This window comes from Numenius arquata, chromosome 4 (assembly GCF_964106895.1).
Source record: "Numenius arquata chromosome 4, bNumArq3.hap1.1, whole genome shotgun sequence".
Classification (NCBI taxonomy): domain Eukaryota; kingdom Metazoa; phylum Chordata; class Aves; order Charadriiformes; family Scolopacidae; genus Numenius; species Numenius arquata.
Window position 1 is genome coordinate 10,483,752 of NC_133579.1, and position 22,114 is coordinate 10,505,865.

General features: G+C 44.7%; 1 protein-coding gene across 1 annotated transcript in view; it reads right to left on the reverse strand.

Annotated features, from left to right (window-relative positions):
• Positions 1 to 12,891: 12,891 nt before the first annotated feature.
• Positions 12,892 to 22,114, reverse strand: part of TGS1 (trimethylguanosine synthase 1) — a 28,399-nt gene continuing 19,176 nt past the window's right edge. Inside the window, exon 13 of the mRNA XM_074146386.1 lies at positions 12,892 to 13,171. Within this exon, the coding sequence (XP_074002487.1) occupies positions 13,055 to 13,171 (117 nt within the window). The 3' untranslated portion in view covers positions 12,892 to 13,054. The remainder of the gene's footprint in view (positions 13,172 to 22,114) is intronic.

Here is a 22,114-nt window from a genome sequence, read left to right on the forward strand (position 1 = left end):
TGCATGTGTGGTCTGGTGAGGAGGACAACAGTTTACCTAATGAGTATAGATGACTGAACCCCAGTTTGAAGGCTCTAGGTATCTCCCAGTCATTACAAAGGCAGCTTTTGATTCTCTCTGAGAAAATTCTATTCACCAGGTAGGAGATAAACCATAAAATGCATATGGAGCCTCCTAAAAAGGCTTTAAAATAAATTAAATTGGTCACTTCTATTAGATAATCCAATCTCTTTTCCTTGGTTCAATGCAAGTCCTTGTGGCCCATCTTCTAAGATTTCAGCTGGTCTGGATTTTTTATTTTCTGTCTTTGGTTTGCTCTTCCTTTGAAACGTCCCTTTAGAGCTTTCTCCAGTGAAATACCATAAATTTTTCAGGAAAACATTTTTCTGGTTTAATAACATACTTTAAGCTGTTGTTGCATCCAGCAGTGCCACACTGGCGAATCCTCCTCTCTCTTTGCTTTTATTGACTTGCTCTTTTACTTTCCTTCTTTTTAGGTCAGACTCTGATTTTTTTTAATTTTTTTTTTTTTTTTAAGGCATTTTTTAAAAGCAAGACTTCTCTGCTCTACCCAGCTTTGTTTTCAGCTAGATGGGCACGCACGGCATTTTTCAGGCTGCTCCATGCTGTAGCCTGGCAATGATCTGAAACGTCCTCTCCCAGGGCTGGGGAATGCGTGCACAATTGGTAGGAAACGTAAGAGCGGCCCAGGAGGGGCTAATCCTGAAGCTGTGCATTAGGGACGCTTCCAGTAAGTGTGCTCTACAGCAACATGCCAAGGGATGGGAATTGCTTAGGGAACGCGTTTTTATTTCGGACAGAAAGAGGCACTCCTTTGCAAGATGGATCATTTGGTGGGAGAGAAACTCTGAAGGAAAGACAGGAGCGAGCCACAGAAGAGCCAGGAGCAGGAAGGATGGTCTTTGGGACATCAAGTGTTAAAACTAGGAGGTTGTAATCTATTTATGGAAAAGAGCTAAGAGCTTTGTGTATGTGGTAACCAGCCCCAGCTCTTGGAGCCATCGAGGTGGCAGAATCAAACTCAGAATGCTAATTACTGTAACTGAAGAATGAGTATACTTATTATCTGATATAAAGCAATTTTAGAAACACCCACAGTTTTAAAATAATAGTAATAACAGTAATTGAAAACATGAACTGACAAGTCACTAACAACCCATTATATCACAGCAGCGTGGAAGAGCCTCGTATCTGTACAAAGCACCCTTCTGTCAATCCTTGACAAATACACACACCCCAACGTGGTCTAAAGAGCTGCTGCACAGAAGACGTTAACACATGTCACAGCCAAATTGTGGTGTTTCTGCTAGGTCTTTTTGTTACTGGAGTAAAGTGGAACTCAAAAAAACCCCGTCAGTAGCTGGATCCAGAAAGGCATACCAGTTTGTCCAAACAGGTTTGTCCCTTGGTGTAAATCGAATTCACTTTTCTGAGCTACCTGTTTTCACTTGGACACAGACAGGGGGTCTCAGACTTCTCTTATTTGGGCTCATATGGGATAAGAATAAAACTTAAGGACACCAGAAGCTAAAAGACCAGCCCTTTTTATCACACAGTGGAGCGATTCAGAGTGTGTCCCACAGAGACTCGTCACTTGAGCCAGAAGTCCCAGGGGAGCACCCTCTCCCCAGGGAGCTGCAGCTCGTCCTTGACTGCATGTCTCCTGAGTCGAGGCAGGCGAGGCGAGGGAGGAGGACACGAGTCCCGTGTTGCTCTCTGTTTCCTCAGCATGCCTTGAAAGGGAAAAAAAGGTAAAAAGTTTTGCAAAGAAGCAAGACACTTAGTCAAATACAGACTGGACATGGTAGGAAAAGGAAAAGAAAAATAAAAAAGCTTTATTTTCTTCCAGCCACTCTTGTCTCCATTTCATGGAATTCAATTTTTGGAAGTAGTAGCATAACACAACTGAGAAAACAGCTACATAAAAATTCCCCCTCCCTATTCCACATTGGCATTTGGCAGCTCTAGGATATCTTATCCCGTGGCTGCTCATGGAGAGTGACAAGCAAAGGAAGCTGGAGGAGAAAGAGGGAACGTATTTGCATTTCTTGCACTTTCTGATTTTGGAATTTTAATCTAATATAATCTACAGGATGATCCCGGTCTCTAATTAGCCCCAGAGCTAATGAGCTGCAAGAGCACTGTAAGTCAGCTTGCCTTCCTACAGCCCTTCTGTGTGCCCTATGCCAAGAGCAGCCCAGCCCCATCCAGGCTTGCTGCTTCCTCCAGATTTGAGGAACTTGAGAAGATGAGATCGATCTGGGCCCTCATCCTGGTTTTTCAGTGGTGCAGAGGTGGCTGGGGAACCGGGGCCTGACTTTGTCAGCGTTTTCCCGTGAGCTCACACACCGGGGCTGTGATTTGCAACTTCCCATCTGTGGCCGGAGCCAGGCTGCTCGCTGCCGCGCACAATGCGGTTACGCTTTGCTCTCTCCCCGTGTCTTTCCGGGTGTCTGCCATCTGGCAGGCCCCGCTCCCATTTGCAGTGCTCTCTGAAGAGGGTGACGGATTGGCTTGCCACCGGCCGCACAAACACGCACATTGTACGGGGCTGGCTGCGTGCCTGGCTTCCCCCGGCTATAGCATAGCCCACCCGTCCTGTACGTCTCAACCCGGATGCATAATCAGCTTAGCATACAATAATAATTCATTCTTGTTTCAAAACAATCTTGCCCTACTTGCTACCACTTCATTAATTTCTCAGGCCGAGTTGCATCATTTCTTTTCTGAGTTACGCCCAGCGGCTCCGCTCCTGCGTCGCGGCTCCAGAGCTGCCCCATCCCGAGCATGGACAGCATCCGTGGGCCGTGGGCGCCTCACAAGAGAAAGAGGAATGGGGAAGAGGTGGAGGTAGGGTGTGAGATAACCTATCTAGATAGCTGTGGTGGTTACAGAGCAGCATCTGATACTTGAGGAAAACCCAGGGTCGATATATAATTATATCAGTCGATATATAATTATATCAATTATATTATAATTGAGGTCGGACTAGATGATCTTTGGAGGTCCCTTCCGGCCTGGACCAATCTATGAATTAACAGAATAACGTTTATTGTTAAATTGATCTCTGAGCCAACACCTGTAAGGGTACAGCTCTCACTTCTCACTCACTCCTTCAGAAGTGATGATCTGAAAGGTCCCTTCCAACCTAGACAACTCGATGATTCCGTGACATATTGTTTTAGTCCACAGAAAATGCCACGGAAGGGAAAGAATGATAATTTTGGAGAGGCGGCCAGGATTCGGGTGTTCCCTGTCCCGTGCTGTGCCAGTGATGCTCCAGTTCCCTGCTGCCTTTTGCTGCTTCAAACCAGCCCTCCCGGCTCGGTGGGGGAACAGCCCTGTGCCCCCCACATTCAGAGGGACCCTGCCCGCAGCTGGCGGGTGCTGCTTTCCCAGTCCCAGCTGGGACTGCTCTTCTCTAGAGAATGAGATACTGGTAGTTTGCCAGCCAGCCTGAAATCACTCAGCTCAAACTGAAATGAATTTTAAGCGAAGGCAAAGTGAAATTATATTGACATGCAAAGTAGAGGCATTCAGTTGCTCTCTGTAGAGACAGACAGACATAGAAATAAGGAGGAGAATCACAGATGTCTAGCAGTGATTTATATTTATTTTTAGCTCCAGTTGGCCCTCCAATTCTTCCAGGTAGGGAGCATCGGGATGCTGAGCCAGAGTTCAATCCCCGGGTAAGGCACCCATTATCTCCAGGTATCTCTAGACCAGTAGTTTAATTTGGATCAAGAGAAAATCCTTTAAATTAATTTTGTGGTTGCCCCCCCCTTACTGTGGCTCACATTCCAGCATGGTCTTGGAGTGTGCAAGATGCATTCCTGCCAGGGAAAATGTAGCCAGAAGATTGCTTTGACCACCAATGCACAGTCAGCCCATGGGACCGGATTAGAGCTGCTCGGTGACAAAATCCCAGCGATGTGTGCTGCACGGGGCCTCTGCACTGGCTGTTTCCCCCTCCAGCTCCTTCCCTAGGGGGCTGCATTGCCCACGGGGACCTAGCTGTAGTAACCTCCCCTGCACGGCTGGACACTGATTTTGGGATTGGAATCTGGGTTACCCTGCTAGGAAGGTGACATCTCGGAAAGAAACCTGAGAATCTCTCCTTGGCTACAAGGAAGGGATCTGGGGCTCGTACAATCAGTGGTACCAAATAAGTGTTCAGCTAGAATAACCCGGCATCAGCAAGAAGCCATAACTTCAAAGCTTCTACTGTACACTCTGACATATATTGTTTATTCACAGCTCTTTGTGTTAACCCCCAATGGTCATGGCAAATACATTTTATAGTGCAAGCAGCAAACTGCAGCATTGCTATTTTCTCTTACGACTAGAACACTAACAGCTATTGCACCTCAGCAGCTGTGTCACCGCCTCAGGCCACTAACTCATTTTGACCTGTTTTTTATGAAAAACTAACCAGGAAAGGACAGCACAAGCACTAGCCTGCGTAGATGGGGGCTGCCTGCCAGCTGCACTACCTCCTTACCCCGGCTTTCTTCAGAGACCCATGGGGAGCTTGAAGTCTTTGAGATGCTATGAAGGGGGTACCTGGTACCGCCCTGCTGCCTATTTGGGTCACATTTGGGTTATTCTTTACCCCCAGCACAGGACAGCTGGTTCTCAGGTCTACCAGATGAAGCATCTGTGGTACTTTTGCCAAAAATGCACTTTGCCTGGTGTTCTGCAGCGCTTGGGAGTCCTGCTGTGGCCAGCACGAAGCAGCTCGGGTATTTGCAGTAAATGGTGGAAAACGATACTGCTGGTGGGGATCCTGGCATTGCTGCTCAGCGTGTAGGCTCAAAATCATGGCGTGACACCTGTCACCAAGGTCATCTGATCGCTCTTCTCGTGTAAATGAAAAATAAATTTCCCTGGATGGCCTAAAAGGCAACACAAAACTCATTTTGCAGATGAACGGAGGAAGGGAAGAGGCAGTGTTTGCTTAACACAACCTGGACTCCAGCAGGAATTTGAGCTTTTCTTAATATTCCTTTATCTATGTTATTGTGAATTGCCATGGATTTTGCCATTCCTCTTTCCTCATGATGGCCCTGCTGTGCCAGGCAGCAGCATCTTTAGCATCAGCAAACCTGTGCAGTGACCCAGGTCTGCTCCCAGGCATTCCCTCAAACACCTGCACCAGCCTGGGAATGACCATCTGCTTTTCCTTTTTCTCTTAAAACTCACAAACTTTCTGCAAGACCGAGTACCTATAAACCATGATCTCTTGATCTTTAGATCTATGATCTAAATTCTGGCTCTTTTTATTTCTCACCCAAACAGTTGACTTCCAAGCTGCTCCTCGACTTCACTGCTCCTTGGAATTTCTTCTCCTGGCAGTTTCCCCACGTCCCTAATCCCTGCTGCTTGTCATGCCTGTCCACATGCTCTGAGCTGGCCAAATACTCAGATTCGCTTCTCGCATGGTTCATCACTGTCGAACAGCTGCTCCTCACTGGTTCCTCCTCTGGGCTGAGTTGAGATTATGAATCTCCTAGGGTTTTCCGAGTCCTCTGTGCTGGCATAGCTCATTTTTTTAGAAAACTCTAGTGTATTAATTTTGCCAAATCAGCCAAATTAGATTTCTTCTTAGCAGACCTTGATTCTGCAGCCACCGCTTCCATTTGTGAACTGGTTTTCTACTTGCAAAGAAATTAAATGACTTCTCCACTTTGAATTTTTATAACAAGTGACAATAATTTTGGATTAGGTCATTCTCCTCGTTAACAGAGAAAATAAACATGCAAGAAGTCAGACTGTTTCCCACTTGAACTTATTCATAATAAAAGCCCCCAGTTCTTCAAACAAAACTGATAAATCAGAGCAGCAGCAGAGACAAGCAGCACGGTCAATCCCAAATGCTGAAAAATCACGTCAGCCTTTCTTCATCTCTGTGCCTCAGGCCAAAACATGTGGCAGACCTGCCTACGAAGCAATTGCGAAATAGTTACATTTCGGACATTCTTATCTGATTTCTGAACTATTATAATGCATCCAGGTCTTGGTTTTGTGTCAGCTGGTTTTGTTTGGTTTTTGGTTTTTTTTTTTGTTTTTTTTTGTTTTTTTTTTTAACTGCAAGGACCACAGATCTATTTTTAGATGAAAGCGGTTCTTTTTTTTTTTTTTTCTTTTTCAGACAATGCTCTTTACAAGCTGCATAAAAAAAAAAATAAATCAAAAGACTGCCAGTAAAGACACAAAACTTGGCAGCAAGAGTGAAAGTGGACACAGTGTCTCCCGCACAAGCTGCAGTCCGGACAGCATGGCGTTCCTCTCGGCAGCCTGAACACGGCTCTCTGTCCCCGTGCTCTGTCCTGCTCCCAGGACTCAGCTCCTTCCTGAGCCACCAGGAACACTTGCTTGTAGGAGATGCCCCATGACCACACGGGTGGCTCTCAAACCTGACTCTTAACGGCACCTCTCCTAGACCGGGTTAACGAACACCCTGGCTGGTATTTTTCTGTATTTAGGTGAAGACCCTCCATGAGACTTTCTTTTCTTGGGAGAACTGGGTGTCAAACCCCAGGACTGCAAGCACTTTCTGGAGCACGGTTTCTCCGGCAGCAGAAGCCCAGCCCCGGGGTCCCCCGCACAGCCGCAGCCCGGGGAACTCCAGCTTCTCCTTTGGGGACGGTTGCTTAACAGAAGTACAGGGCTGAGCCTGAGCTGCAGATCACGTTGCATCTGCTGGCAACATCCAACCCCTCTGAGGTCCGAGGGAACGCCTTGGATAAGCCCAGCTGCAACCTGCATCCACAGAAATCATTCCCATACCGGCAGGGATGTCTGGCACGGGCAGTTCTGCCCCCTCGGGTAACCCTCTGCCAGTTTGGAGTTCTCCTGATCCAAGCTGCCCGTGTTTAACCCTGTCATGGTTTTGGCCGAATTTACCAAAACCAGACTGACAGATGGCCCTTCCCTCCCCCCTCCCCCCCCCAAAAGAGGAGAAGGAAGAGATTTAGAAGTTTAGAAGAGGAGATTTAGAAGTTTAGAATGAACTAAACTACTTTAATGAAGAATTAATATTAAAATGAAAATAAAGATGAAAATAATGAAATAGATACAATATATACAAAACCGTATCAAGCTCCCAGGATGACAGTCACATCACCGGCAGGCACTGGGGAAGTCTCAGACTGGACTCAGCGATGGATGGGAGCTGGGTTCCAGCTCTGGAGTCAGGAACACATGGATCGGGATCAAAGGCAGATGAACAGACAGAGTCCTCTCTGGACGTTGGCCATTGCAGGAAGACCCTTGACCCTTTGATCCCTCAGCCTTTATACTGAGCATGGGGCAGATGGGATGGAATACCCCAGTTGGTCAGGTTTGGGTCACCTGTCCTGTCCACTCCTCCCCACCGATGTGACCCCTCTACATTTTTTTCCGTTTCCGACCCTCTAAGGGGGCAAATAACGAAATTGGCTGACAATTGCAAATTGGTTGTTATAGCAATAAGTATAAGCAAGGGCCTCCCTGCATACCATTCCTTGGCATGGAGCACAAACATTGGTCTTATCATTCTGAGAACAAGGAGTTTTCTCCACAATATGCCGTTAATTTCAGAGAGTTAGAGGAGGCCTAGCTAACATGTAAAATTACAGAACAAAATTGGTTCAGTTTTACTTCGAACCGGGACAAACCTTCCCAGGCGGACTTTCAGATTAAGTTCGCGTACGCCGGGAAAGCAGAGCGTACAATTTGCTCCTCTTGTTTGACATAATCACATGCTGTCCCGGCGCCTGGAACAATTTAATGAATACCTTAGGACTGGTTTCACTGTCAGATCATCATACCGCCTCTCACAGAGGCTCTTGCCGCTGTCACCGTCGCCGTGTCTGACACTGTGACAGCGTGAAGAACCCCCCAGAGCTCTAGGTAGCGGTGCGCTGGTATGATAAATGTATTTATTCAACCTGTGTCAACCTGCAATAACTATGCAGAGGAATATCCTCTCTGATGGCCCCTTCCTCAGCCACATTTTTAGGATAAAAGGTTGGGGGAAGGTATTCCGTTGCTCCCAACGCAGCAAAGGCACACTGTCAGCCTCTGCACTCATGTTTATGCAATGCTGAAGCTCTGGTGATGCCACTGCACTCCTCTAATAAACCACAGGGGTTTCACAAGAAGGTTGCAGCGCAGCCTTTGAGAAAAAGGGAAGAAAAAGAGCCAGAGAGCGAGCCGGGGAAGATTGTGTTGTCATCAAACCCAGACTGCCACAACAGCACCTTTTTTTTCCCCTTAGAGGTCTGGGAACCCAGAAACCCGGAGTGACGTTTCGGGTTTTCAGGGGAGCCCGTGCTGCTGGGAAGCACTTTGAAACTCGCTCCGTTTTTGGAACTTTATAAGGTCCAAAAGGAAGGCCGAAAGGAAGAGCTCAGAAAAGCATTTGCATGAGACTTGAAGAAGGGTACACAAGGGGCTGACGGCAAAACCACGCTCCTGGACACCCAGAGATAGCCCTGTCGTGACGTGTGCTAAAAAGACACCGATCCTCGGGTCTTTATATGGAGAAATCGGGGGCTGACTCTAAGGTTGGTAGAGGGAGAAGATAAATGGTGAGACCCTGCTGTACGTGCCAGGGGGTGTTTGGCAGAGCTGTGTGCCCAGCCCAACCTGGGAATTCCCCGGTACGGAGACACCCTCGAGAAGAGCCTGTTCTGTCTCCAAGACGGGCTGGTGCCCTCCCTACCTCTGCCTTGGGCAAAACCCTGGCTCACAGCATCGCTCAGGCATGATCAAAGCCTTGGGCACCTTTAGGAGACACCAAGGGGCCTTGCTGAGCAGAGGCGGCCGCCAAACCCTTAGGTGGACAAGCCCTGTTTGCAGACTGTCTTTTCTCCTGCCTCCTCCCTGCATGGTTGCAGTAGGGTTTTCACTGCCTGGGTAAACCTCCAGCTTCACTAGATTCAATCATTCCAGCTGGTTTTAGCCATTCCTGTCGCTGCCTTTCAGCTCGGGATGACTTCTGCAACCACCCAAGTAACAAGCTTCTTGGAAGAAGATTGTAGAGAGTTGGGGGTTGGCCCCTTCTCCCAAGTCACAGGACAAGAGGAAACAACCTCAAGTTGCTCCAGGCTGGATATGAGGAAAAATTTCTACACCGAAAGGGTTATCGAACACTGGAACAGGCTGCCCAGGGAATTGGTGGAATCAGCATCGCTGGAGGTATTTAGAAGATGGATATCCATTAAAAGATAGACAGACGTGGTGCTGAGGGACATGGTTTAGTGATGGTTTTGTCAGTGTTAGGTTTTTTTGAGTACTGTGGACCACACCAAGATATTCCAGTGGCAGGAATACCATGGCTTTTGTGTTGGAAAGGCTAAACTAGCAATGCCAAATTACTTCATGCTACGTGCCAGGAATACCCTCCTTCCTTGGTATTTGGAGGTGGGAAGACTCTCATGTGAGGGGAAGACATTTAAAACAAACAGTGAGTATGAGGCACATGAAAGCAGAGAGAGTAAATCAAGTGAAAATGACCCAATTTTCTACTGATTTGTTCAATGAGTTACTGCAAGTAATTTTTTCCTTGTGCTATTTATGGGGCTTCCCCTCTTCTAAATGTTACCACGGTCACTGTGGTGTAACATCAATTTGTTTATATAACCCCGAGTTGCACATATAGACCCAGATGTTATTTCAGAACCACGACGCTTGGGGAAGATTTTTCTAAAACCTGCACATTAAAACTTCACGGCACAGTGATTTTTTTTTTACCATAACACTAATGGGGCCGCCGTCAGAGAAGGGCACGTCCCTGACTGTCCTACCATGAAGAGACGGTTGCTTGGCCCCGCTGATGCTCTGGTCTCCTGCAATTAGGCTTCAAGCCTTGTAACGCGCCTGTTTTAACTGCATGTTCCATCACTTCTCTTCATACCGGGCTTGGTTTAATACTGGATTTCATTAAGATAAACCTAAAGAGATGAGAAGCTCAAGAGCACAGTGGAAAGTATAAACCAGTATGTATTCATTGCATTTAGTCCAAATATTAGTTAACTTTCAAAAAAAAAAAAAACCAAAAAAACCAAACAACCCTGCATTTTTCCTATAGCTTATTTTGTGGCTTAAAATCAGTAAAAGACCAAACCTCTATGAGTATTTACTTTACAGTAGCAACATAACTTCTTTTTAGCCTAATATATTATATGCAAAATACTACTTGAGACTCAACAGGGTATTAAAACTCTGGGCATGAGATGTCTGGAAATTTATCTCAGCCTACGTTACCTGCTTTCTCTAGAATATAAAGCAGAATGACAGTCTACAGAAGCTCATGCCATGAATGAAGCTGCCCTCCATGAAGTGTTTGTTGGTTGAAATTAGGGACAATGAATTAAAACTACCTGTATTTTAGGCTTAACAGATTGTCTGATTCCCAGCCCTGAGGAACTTCACCTGTTCCATGCGAGTGGGAAGCTGAGGGCAAAACATTTATCGCGGCCAAGCAGAGTGTATTCTGACTTCAATCTGTATTTAAAAAAAAAAAAAATTAAAAAGGAACCTTTTGTACTTTGTTACAGAGAGGGACAGCCATGAACAAGGACATTCTTCTGCTTTTGGTGCTTCATGTGCTTGCAAAGCTCAGCAGAGACCTTTGATAAATCACTCCTTTTTAACAGTAAGTGCATTATATTGGAAGTAAACATTAAAACAGTAAATGTTGTACCTTATATGTCATATTTCAGCTTCCACATTTTACATACTGGGCACTGAACAAAATCTGACTACTTTCCTGCAGGTAAAAGTATATTCACTGGTATTTCCCCCATAGAGCTTCCTTTTGCGGGAGCAGCATCAGCAAGATCTCAAAATGCTTCTAAAGTTACTCCTTAACTTTAGGGAGGAAAAGAGGACCAGAGAGTATGACACAGTGTTTCTGTAACCAGGAATAAGCCCAATATAGTCAAATTTTATCGTACAGAGTACTGTCATACACAGTATAAATTAATTTATTCTTCGTTTGGCCTCATGATTCTTTCTTGGGATTTTTTTTTTTTTGTAGCTCACAGTGAGTATTTCACAGCATCATTACATTTACATGCCACCACTACAGTAGGTCTGGACCTCCCGTAATACTAGTCCTCTTGCCAACCTCCCCTGCCTCCAAGTAGCAAAATTCTATGGAACACTGAAGTACAGATCCTTTCTTTCCTTTACAATTCCCTTTAAATATTGACAGAGAGGCTGGCACAATTACAGCATTTCTTCCTCGCTACAGTACAGTGGCAAAGTGCAGTGATGCGAACCAGTCAAATTATCTCTCAAAGTAATCTAAAATACCTTACCTGAAGCGTGGATGTAATGGTCATTAACAGTTTAGCACTCGTCTGGTACTGGATGGACAGTAAAGTTAGAAAAAAACCGATGTTCCCAAGTCCTATTTTACTGCACAGCAAACCTGCACTCACTCAGGTTGCGTATGTGGTTTTTAACATCCCAGACACACACATACTTTGGTATCCTCACTGATTTAAGAGTTGCATTTTATTCCTTACAGGGGGAGAAAAAAATCCTCTTATTTAGTTATTCTATACAGTTATTCCATATCATGGAATCAGGAATTGTCAGATTTGGAAGGGACCTCTAGAGATCATCTAGTCCAACTCCCCTGCCGAAGCAGGATTGCCCAGGGCACATTACTCAGGACTGCATCAAGGTGGGTTTTGAAAGTCTCCAGAGGAGGGAACTCCACGACCTCCCTGGGCAGCCTGTTCCAGGGCTCTGTCACCCTCACCCTAAAGAAGTTTCTCCTCATATTTGAATGGAACTTCCTATGTTCCAGCTTGTGCCCGTTGCCCCTCGTCCTGTCACTGGCAAACACTGAAAGAGTCCAGCTCCCTCCTCCTTCAACCCACCCTTTAGGTACTTGTAAACATAGATAAGGTCTCCCCTCAGCCTTCTCTTCTCATAAGGGAGATGCTCCAATCCCTTAATCATCTTAGTTGTCCCACAGAGTTTTATTTATCAGTGCTAATGTGTGGTTTAACGCTTAGTCCCTGCTGCCTTCAGCGTCCTGCTGCACTTCAAGCAGAGGAGAAACTGCACTAATTTATTGTCTTAGAAACTGTATTCCTACACTCTTACCTCAAAAACAGGCTCAAAATTGATCTTGGGCACTTTTAAGTGCATGGCAGTGAGAGCGCCGTATCCATACCCTAGACACCTGCCTCCTCTTCTGCTTGAAGAAGTGTCCAAAAGCCACTCTTTCTCCCCAAATCCCGAGTGGGCACTAGAAGTCCTCGCCAGGGAGATCTGGGCTCCCTCTGCCCTCCCCGAAGCCTGTGCCAGCATCCAAAAGGCCTCAAAAAGAGCAGGGACACCCCCCATGCCCCTCTCTGGTTCCTGAGACAAACCTCCAGTCAGAAGGTTCCTCCAAAATATCTTTGTAACGGAGAGGGCTGGCAAGGAGGAAAAAAATAAAATAAATAACAAACCCCACAAACATGCCCTGCTCCCTCCCTGCACTGGAACAAGCCGGAGCACTCGCCGGTAAGAAATGTGGGGACTTTCGTCTTGCAAAGAAAAGCTGAAAAGGTTTCCCAGTGAGCAGGGAGATGAACTGGGTGAACCTCTGGTGGTGTAGCTGACCCTCTCTAGTTCCATCTAGTTCAGATGCTTTTGTTTCTCAGGCACAGAGAGCAGTTCCTGACACACGGGCGCCCTTCAGGCTCTTCTTTTTGACCCTCTGAATGCTCCAAACCAGAGCAAGGGCAGAAGTAGCACATGTGTGAGGCACAAAGAAATCCTGAACTTCCCTTCAGCTGCTTGGACTCGAACCTTGCAAGACTGCATTTTAGAAAGATCTTTTTTCCTATATTCACAGCTCCTCTACATTTACAATTTTGTGAAAATTATTATAAAACATTTATTGAGGGCAGCAATAAACAGAACAAATTTCTTTAAACAGAAACTAAAGTGGAAAATGGCTTTAAGTCATTGTTGACCAGCCAGCTGTACAAAAGCTTAAGCAGAGCAGCAGTCGGGGAGGTCGGAAGAATCCACACTGAGTTCAGGAGATGTCTTGCCTTATTAGATCACCAAAATAAGCTGTTATCGTCTTCAGCTTGTTGTTGAGAAAATTTTGTTCGATTTCAACTTTCCCTCCTGGCCCTGCTAAGGAAGCCACCTGAAAAACAAAGAACAAAAAGCAAATCAACCAATGCACAGGAAAAGAGGTGAACCCCCCGAATCTTTCATTCACATAAAATATCACATAAACTACCTCTTTGCTCTGTTAATACTGGTGACAACGCTCCTTGGCACCTAATGCCTCCGGTCCTCTTTCTGTGTCTCCTCTTACTCACAGAAGTGGTTTGTGGCTTTCTTGTGACTGAAAAACCCCCCTCACCATGAAAATAAGAGGACTTCAGAAGTAAAGATAAATATTCATCGTTTCACATGCTGTGCTGAGGCGAGAGACTCTGGTTTGCTGGGTACTTGGCATTTGAGACACCCAGTTGGGGCAAAAAAAACCCCTGTCTTCGAAGGTGTCAAAAATGCAAAGTTTTGGGGGAAGAGTAAAACCAAGTCCTGGACTTGGGAAGCATAAAGGTTGCACTGAAGGGAGTGGAGGGAGAAAAACCCAAATAAAACAACGCCAAAACCCCAAACAGGGAGAGAACTTCACACAAAAACAGTTTTTTGTTGTTGCTATTGTCCCCCTGTACTCAGCACTGGTGAGGCCACACCTGGAGTATTGTGCCCAGTTTTGGGCACCTCAATACAAGAGAGATACCGAGGTGCTGGAGCGGGTGCAGAGGAGGACAACGAAGCTGGTGAAGGGCCTGGAGCATAAGTCGTACGAAGAACGATTGAGGGAGCTGGGACTGTTTAGTCTGAGGAAGAGGAGACTGAGGGGTGACCTCATCACTCTCTACAACTACTTGAAAGGACATTGTAGAGAGGTTGGTGCTGGTCTCTTCTCACAAGCAAATAGCGATAGAACAAGAAGGAACGGCTTCAAGCTGCAACAGGGTAGGTTTACACTAGACATCAGGAAGAAATTCTTCACAGTAAGAGTGATCAGACACTGGAACAGGCTGCCCAGGGAGGTGGTTGAGTCACCATCCTTGGATGAGTTTAAGAGTCGTTTAGATGTGGTGTTGGGGAATATGGTGTAGGGAAAAACTTTGTAGAGTAGGGCAGATGGTTGGACTCAATGATCCCAAGGGTCTTTTCCAACCTAGATGATTCTATGATTCTACTGCAACCAAAAAAAGCAAGCTGGTGTGTGCAGCGGAGCCTTAGGCAGCAAGAGGGTAAGGCTGGGGGCAGCTGAGTAACTGCAGGGAGAGCCCACCGGGCAGTGCCGGGCCCAGGTCTCCTGTTTACGACCACTGGAGTGAGAATTTCACCGTTCATGCTCTGTTGCCTGAGCCTGGTGCACACCTTTAATGCTCAGTGATTACAGACAGACAACGCTTTGCAGCGGACTGTGCATTTTGGACTGGAGCATGCAATACCCTCCCCTGTTCCTACTCATGATGCCCGGTGTGACCCCTTTGAGCCACAACAGCTGAACAGGCGACCAATTTCTCACCAGGGCAGACCGTGCAGACAGAAGCAAGAGAACATCATGGACCCCGAGGACCTGTGCTGTGCTGGGGGTCCCTGCTCCACAGCCAGTCCTGCTCCGTGCTGCTGTTTTCCCGGCTGGCTGCAGGAAAACCGTTTCTATCATTCCCTGTGCAGGGAAACTTCCCGGGCAAAGCAATCAAGGTCTACAAGCCTGCAGTAGGTTTTAACTGATCTTTAAAGCAAGAAGCCCGTGACGTTAGCAGCTGAAACTTAAAAGTTCAGGTTGCATTATTAACACTTGTAAACTCCTTGGAGACTCGACTCTGTAGCGCAGGTTTAAATATAAACATGCTGAACTTCCTCTATTTTACTGTAAGTAAAAAACCAGCCCGCTATCAAGAGGAAATAACAGATTAATCTAAATTATACTTTGAACTTTTATTGACTTGCCCAGAAAATTACCACACTTATCTAAAGCAAGCATTTACTTTTCTGTTTTGTTTTGGGGTTTTTTTCCCTCCCTTTTCTTTTTTTTTTGTTTCTGCAGACAAAAACAAAGGCGTGAGCAGTTTCTTCATCCTTCAATTTAATGGTAGTGGGAAAAAAACCCTCCACCTTCTTGTCAAAGAGGAACCTGCCACTTAACTAAAAAAGCAGAAGCTGGCCGACTTATAAATAGCACAAGAATCTGAAATTGGCAAGTGATCAGGAATGTTAATTTCCCAACTTATCTTTTCTTACTTGAAATCCTAAAAGCAGTTAATACTGTGGGGCGATCTGTATTTTTTTCCTAGGAAGACGCTAACTTCATATTTTTAATTTATTACAAACAAAAGCTGGAACGTCCCTTCTGAAAAGCGTTAGAGGCTTTGCACTTTATAGCTAATGTTGATTAAGTATTTTAAAATATTGGATTAGTCAATTTCATGTAAGAATATGGAAATTACTGTCTCGAGGTTACGTACTCCTGGCTTTCAGGGCACACTTTGTGTCAGCAGCATATCCACGTATGACTAATGCATTGATATTAAACACAAGTGTTTAGTAAATATTTCTCTTCGAAGACCAAGTAAAACAAAATGTTTCATCGGTAACACAGGCAAATGCTGCTCCTCCGCTGAGGGGTGGCATCCACCCAAGGACACCCAGGAAGTTACATACGCCGTGTCTAGTCTCTAAGTGTTAAATCCAGGATAATTAAGACTAATTTCAAACAACTACTAAAGTTATTTGATAAACCCAATGGTGACAAAAATCTAACGAGCACGCGGGTGTAGGCTCTGCAGGGATAGATCCAGCACCACAAGTTCCTCAACCCTCCTCCCCCCCAGCCCTGATATTTAGAGAAGAGAAATGCAGATCCTCTGTGACGATGCTTATTTGTAAATTGCTGGAGGTTGCAAATTTAATTATGTAGGAATTGCCAAGTTGACCCCTTCCGAGGAAAGTCAACCTTGACAGCTTAACAAGGGAAAGCTGCCACACACCACGCTCCAGAAAGGTGCCAGCTTGGAGGAGGAGAAAACTGGAGAGGACTGAGGTTTTGAGAAAAACAAAGGTGCTCACCTATTTTTAGAAATACTGACACACATCTCCTGTTTCTGCAGTGAACTACAACGGTTAGTATGGAAAGGTTTAGTTTCTTTAAAAAATTGGACAGGTCCAAAATTTGCTTATTTTGCATTTTCCTGTGCAAACGCAAGGATCCCCTGCTGGCCATTCTCCTCATCCTGGTTTGTTCTTTAGCCCAAACCCACATACTCAAGAGGCGGGCAGAGGGAAAGGATGCAGCTTCAGTTGACACTTCTCCGCATCCCTCTCAGCTGGATGCTTGGCCCTTCAGTTCAGTGACTGCTGATGGAAAGAGTCCACAGCTACAGACACAGCCACGGAGCATTAAAAACGCAGCCAACAGGTTTGGTCTCAAGCTTAAAATGGGGGACATCAGAAAAGAAATATGAAAAGGGAAAGGAACATGGAAGATTACTTCAGGAGCACAAGTTGCTTAAGGTGTTTATATAGTTCAGATGTATTTTTGAACTCAAAGGTTTTCCTGCTGGCCTTGCAGGGTTTTTTTTTTAATCATTGTGAAATTCCTTTAGTAAAGTAACTTCCTATCTGTTCCAGCCACCAACTAAGGTTACTGTGGATAAAAAGCTCTATGGTCATTTTTTCCCTCCTCCAAGAAACTTTTCTAGGGTATGAGAAATATAAGCTTTTTGGCTTAAATAAGCAGTCACCCAAGGACACTGTGATCCATTTCATTTTACAGAACACTAGTAAAAAGAGGAATTCTGTTCCCTACCCCCAACCAACCTAAAGGGTAGGGAAAAATAAAATCCCAAACCACTTGGGGGGGGAAAAAAAAAAAAAAAAAAAAAGCAATGGTATTCTTTACACTGAGCATAATGAAACAAAATGCTCTCAGGCAGCATTTTTTGGAGATGTACATCTGCAGGTGAACAACGCCACTGCCATGGTGGTGCTGCCACCCTTTGACAGGCTAGAGATTTTATTTATTTTTTTTTTTTTTAAACTTGAGGTAGGCAAACTACAATTCAGTATTTAAGTGCTATGAGCTTTAGGGAGATTGAAGTCCAGAAGTGCCACTCTGGCTTGGTGTACGCTGGGGGTATCTTCTAGCTTTATCTTTTATCAAGGACAGAGAACAGATGCGAGTTTAAAGTGAGCTGCTTAAAAGCTGCAGTTACTAATGTGATAGTCACAGCAGAAGAGTACACAATTACATCCACTTAGAAACGATCAGCCTGCAAAACACACGGACCCATAGTCTTTCACCTGCCAACTCCCCTAATATCCAAGCATCTTAGAAATACAATCAAATTAATCCGAGTTCACCTCCTGGCCTCTCACTCCCGGCTTTACTCATTGTTGTATTTACTCCTAAATAAACACGATATGCTTGGCAGCTCCCATTTGGCTACATCTCCAGTCTAAAACTGGAGAAACACATGCAAATTCTCTCATAGCTAAATGAAAGGGCCAGTGGTAGCTTTACTAGTCAGCCTCCCATCAAATTTCTTAATTCACAGAGGTTACCATACTTTCTTTTATTAAACTGATCTCTCCGGCGTGATTTTCTGTTCTCTAAATGACACCAGATAGAATTAAAATAAATTAATAAATTAATTTTACCCATCTTTACACTCCCTTCATTGACTGGTCATTTGGAACAACTGGACTTTAAAGAACAGAAACACAGCAAACATTGTCCCATCCAAACACTACACTTGCAGACAGAACAGTCTACCTCTAGATTGTCTCAAAACGGGCAACAAAGGCAAGAAAAAAAGAAAAGGCACTTTGCTTAATTCTGGGCTCAGGGAATCACTCTACACTAGACAAGGATCAAAAGGTAATTCATATCTTCTGGCAGTATTTGGAATATAAACCAGGTCACAGATACCACCATTGAGGACAGCAAAAGTTCTAACAACAGTGAAATTTCACTAAATTAGGCAGATCTATCCCAACCAAAAAACTATACATGCATCTCCAGAACCCAAAACACCCCAAACCCAGGAACCTGCCCAATTTATTTTTTTGCAGCAGTCATCAAATCTTCAAATTGTGAAGATGCACACAAAGCTTTCAATAGACAAACAGGAAAAGGTCTGAAGTGACTAGTAAAAAAAAAAATTATCAACAGTGCACAAAGACTAATGTAAACCTTTCCCTGCCTCTTACCCTGCTTCAGATTTTAAAAACACGTATCTTGAGTGGATAAATGCAGCCTGTAAGATCTTCCTGGTGGGGACTGACTGTGTTACAAACCTATTCAACACCAAGCAGACTGCTGGTAGGTCGGCTCGTGGTGGACAGAACCACAACTGGCTGGTAACAAATAAATCACTAACTAGTTTAAGTGAAGACAGGGTGATAATGCAAATTTGCATTATGACCCCAGTTTATGTAATTCCAGTCAACCAGTAGGAATCACATGGGAGAATACCATAAATACAGCTAGAATGGCATATGGCTGTGAACACTGTTGCATCCTCAAGTAGTACAGTCACTGCTTTTCAAAACCACCACTGGCAGCCAAATACAGGTTTAGCCCCCCAGAACTGAAGCAGTGTTAATATACTGCTGAATGGTGGTTTCTACAACTTCCCCCCTGCCTTTGTTTTTTTTTTTTTTTTTTGAAAGGGTTGTGAAAAAAAACTTGAAAATAAAAGACTCGGATGTTAAGATGCTGCACAGAGATAGGTATCCACAGGGGTACCACACATGAACTACATAACAGGCACTACTAATAAAACAATATATTTTTTATGTATGCACATACATATATACAATAATTCCTCACGATTCCTCAACTAGAAAGAATACTTTGAAAGACTGATTCAACCTAAAAATGGACCTGTACACATTACAAATTTTGTAACAAGTACACACTTGTAAACAAGGAGATTTGATGCAATGATTTGTGGTTTAAGTTTGATTTGAACCACATTCCACTGGTTCGCTGCTCCCTCTCGAGGCAGAACTACAGAAGTTCGTTCCTCCTCTTCCACCTAAACTCAGTGACTTTTGTAAGGGAATTCAAAGAACCCCATCTCTCTCTACAAGACCAACTCTACACAGAAAAGGCCGTGCCTGCAGACAAAATAAGCACTGGTTTTGCAAGAAAATCACGTGGAACAAAGCTGGATAACTTGTCTACTCATAAGGCAATGAACACCAAGTCCTCCAACACAGCTAGGTCATGGCCAGCTACCACCTGCTTTCACAGCAGCAGCAGGACCTCTGCTCTATCTTAGCTCTCTAACTGTAAAAAGAAACACGGATTTTTCACTAAACTTGCACTACCTTCACTGAAGGTTAAACACATTTTATTGTAACGTTGCTTCAACTACTGGGCGTTTATTTCCATTTCTGCTTGAAACCCACTGTCAGACAAGCAAACTTGCACTGATAACACTGGCTTACAGTCAGTACAAACATCTTCATGGAAGTTTGCAACGGCAATTAAGTCAGCTTCTAAATCAATTTTAATTGAGAAAGCACACAAGCACACCTCAGTTGTAGGCTCAAGCTAGTCAACGAGAGACAAGAGGCAGAGTGCTTAAGTTTTAACAACTGCCACCTTAAGTGTTAAACGTATCAGACCACCTCTCCTAGGAGCTAAGCGATCTCTGGAAGCCTTACACTTGTATGAACATACAGAGTTCATTTCTGAGGACAGAGAAGAGGCAAATCTTACACGCCCGAGCAACGTTATCATAAATCAAACCGGATTTTACATTTCCACTCAACTCTAAGACACCAGATAATCTGTTCAGCAAATACCACCTTATCCAAGTTATTCAGTTTCCAGGTATTGATCTCCTGCAAAAAAATGTTTTAAGATTCATCAAGTTTTTATAGGCTCCTAGAGTTCACAGGCTACATCCACAAGCTGAGTGACATCACTACATCCTAGCAGCGGTGTGCACAGGCCCTTGTCAGGGAAGCTGTGGTCCATGAAAAAAGTAAAATGGATGAGAACTGTGGGCAAAATCATGAGCAAACTGAGAAGACAATGGTCTACACTAACAATTAAGGAACTTCAATGATAACTCTTCTCTTTTCCTGGAGATTCACAGCCCCGGAAATGTAGTGACAGTAAATTCAGAAACTTCATTTTTAAAATACAGCCAGAGTGATGGTAACCAAAGCCATAACCGGTCTCCTATGGGCTAGAGCATCCACTAAGGTCACATTTACATCAGGGTAGGTTTAGACTGGACATAAGGAAACAATTCTTCACAGAAAGAGTGGTCAGACACTGGAATAGGCTGCCCGGGAAGGTGGCTGAGTCACCATGCCTGAATGAGTCGTTTAGATGCGGTGCTGGGGGATATGGTGTAAGGGAGAACTTTGTAGAGTAGGGTTGATGGTTGGACTCCATGATCCCAAGGGCCTTTTCCAACTTCAATGATTCTATGATTCTATGATTTAGGACAGTCATGTTTGACACACCTCTGCCCACATAGGATTAAGACTACATTTTCCTGAACAGTGGCCTAGGTTCATGTTACCTTTCCCTGCTCTCAGATCATCAAACTTTAGGTTTTTTCCTTATACTGGCACAATCTCTAGAGAAAGGCATGAGGAGCCAATTTCATAGAATCATAGAATGGTTAGAGTTGGAAGGGACCCTAAAGACCATCGAGTTCCAACCCCCCCGCCATGGGCAGGGACACCTCCCACCAGACCAGGTTGCTCAAAGCCCCATCCAACATGGCTGTGAAAACTCCAGGGATGGGGCATCCACAGCTTCTCTAGGCAACCTGTTCCAGTGCCTCACCACCATCACAGGAAAGAATTTCTTTCTAGTATCTAGTCTAAATCTCCCCTCTTCCAATTTAAAACCATTACCCCTCATCCTATGGCTCCACTCCCTGATAAAGAGTCTCTCTCCGGCTCTCCTGTAGGCTCCCTTCAGATATTGGAAGGCTGCTATGAGGTCTCCCCAGAGCCTTCTCTTCTTCAGGCTGAACATCCCCAGCTCTCTCAGCCTGTCCTCATAGGAGAGGTGCTCCATCCCTCTGATCATTTTTGTGGCCCTGTATCTTTTCCTGAGAGTAGCTCATAGCCTGGATGACTGAACTGGACCCAGGTCTCCACCCACGTGCTTTTAGCAACTGAGCCACGGCCACAAAGTCATGTTTTTGAGCAACAGCAGTTACTCTTCAGCCATTTGTGTGAAGGCAAACCCACGCATGTACATCAACAAAGACTTAAAAGCACATCAACAACACCCAGAGCCAACTGGACCAAGACGTAGAGGTGGCAAGACACCTCACCCAGCCACGTAGAGTGAGGTGTTGAGCTCTTCTGTAAGAATAGGTGCAGGCTAGTGGATAGTACTCTTAGATGCTTTTGTGGGAACACAGGTGAAATGTAGCTACCTTTTTACTGGATTTATAAATAGGAAAAGTGCTCAAGAGCAGAGCAAAAACCTGGTAAGGTCATTTCTTCATTGTGAGAATGAAACATTTGATAAAATGCAGCAGTCAGAAGTTGAATCTAGAAAAACTCTGCCTAAATTTAAGGTCCCTGATCAAAGATTCATAAGCCACTTTGCCATTTCACCAGCCTGAAATGCAAAACGCAACTGAATCATCACCTGCTGTAGGAATGGTGCTACGCATAATGTAGGCTCTAGTGTGTTAGTACTCAAAGCCCATTTCAGCAAGCTGTTTGCCACCAACCATTCTGCGAGCCGCCATGTGGCTTGAGACCTTGTCTGCTCCAAGTCAGACACAGCTTTTGGAAAAGCAGGAAATAATCCTAGGAAGTTCTGTGGCATGTTGCAGGTGAGGAGAACATCTCACTGCTCCCTTCTTTGCGAAAAGCTGCAAGACTTAATTAACATAAAAAATACACAGAGGAAACTAAACCAGACACTCAGGGGAATTGTTAGAGTCACCTAATTACTTAAAAAAAAATTCTAACAAAAATCTCTAATACAAAAAACCCCCCACACCAGTGAAACAAACTGCGCGTTTATCGAGTCAGTGATGTATCTAACTGTCTAATCACC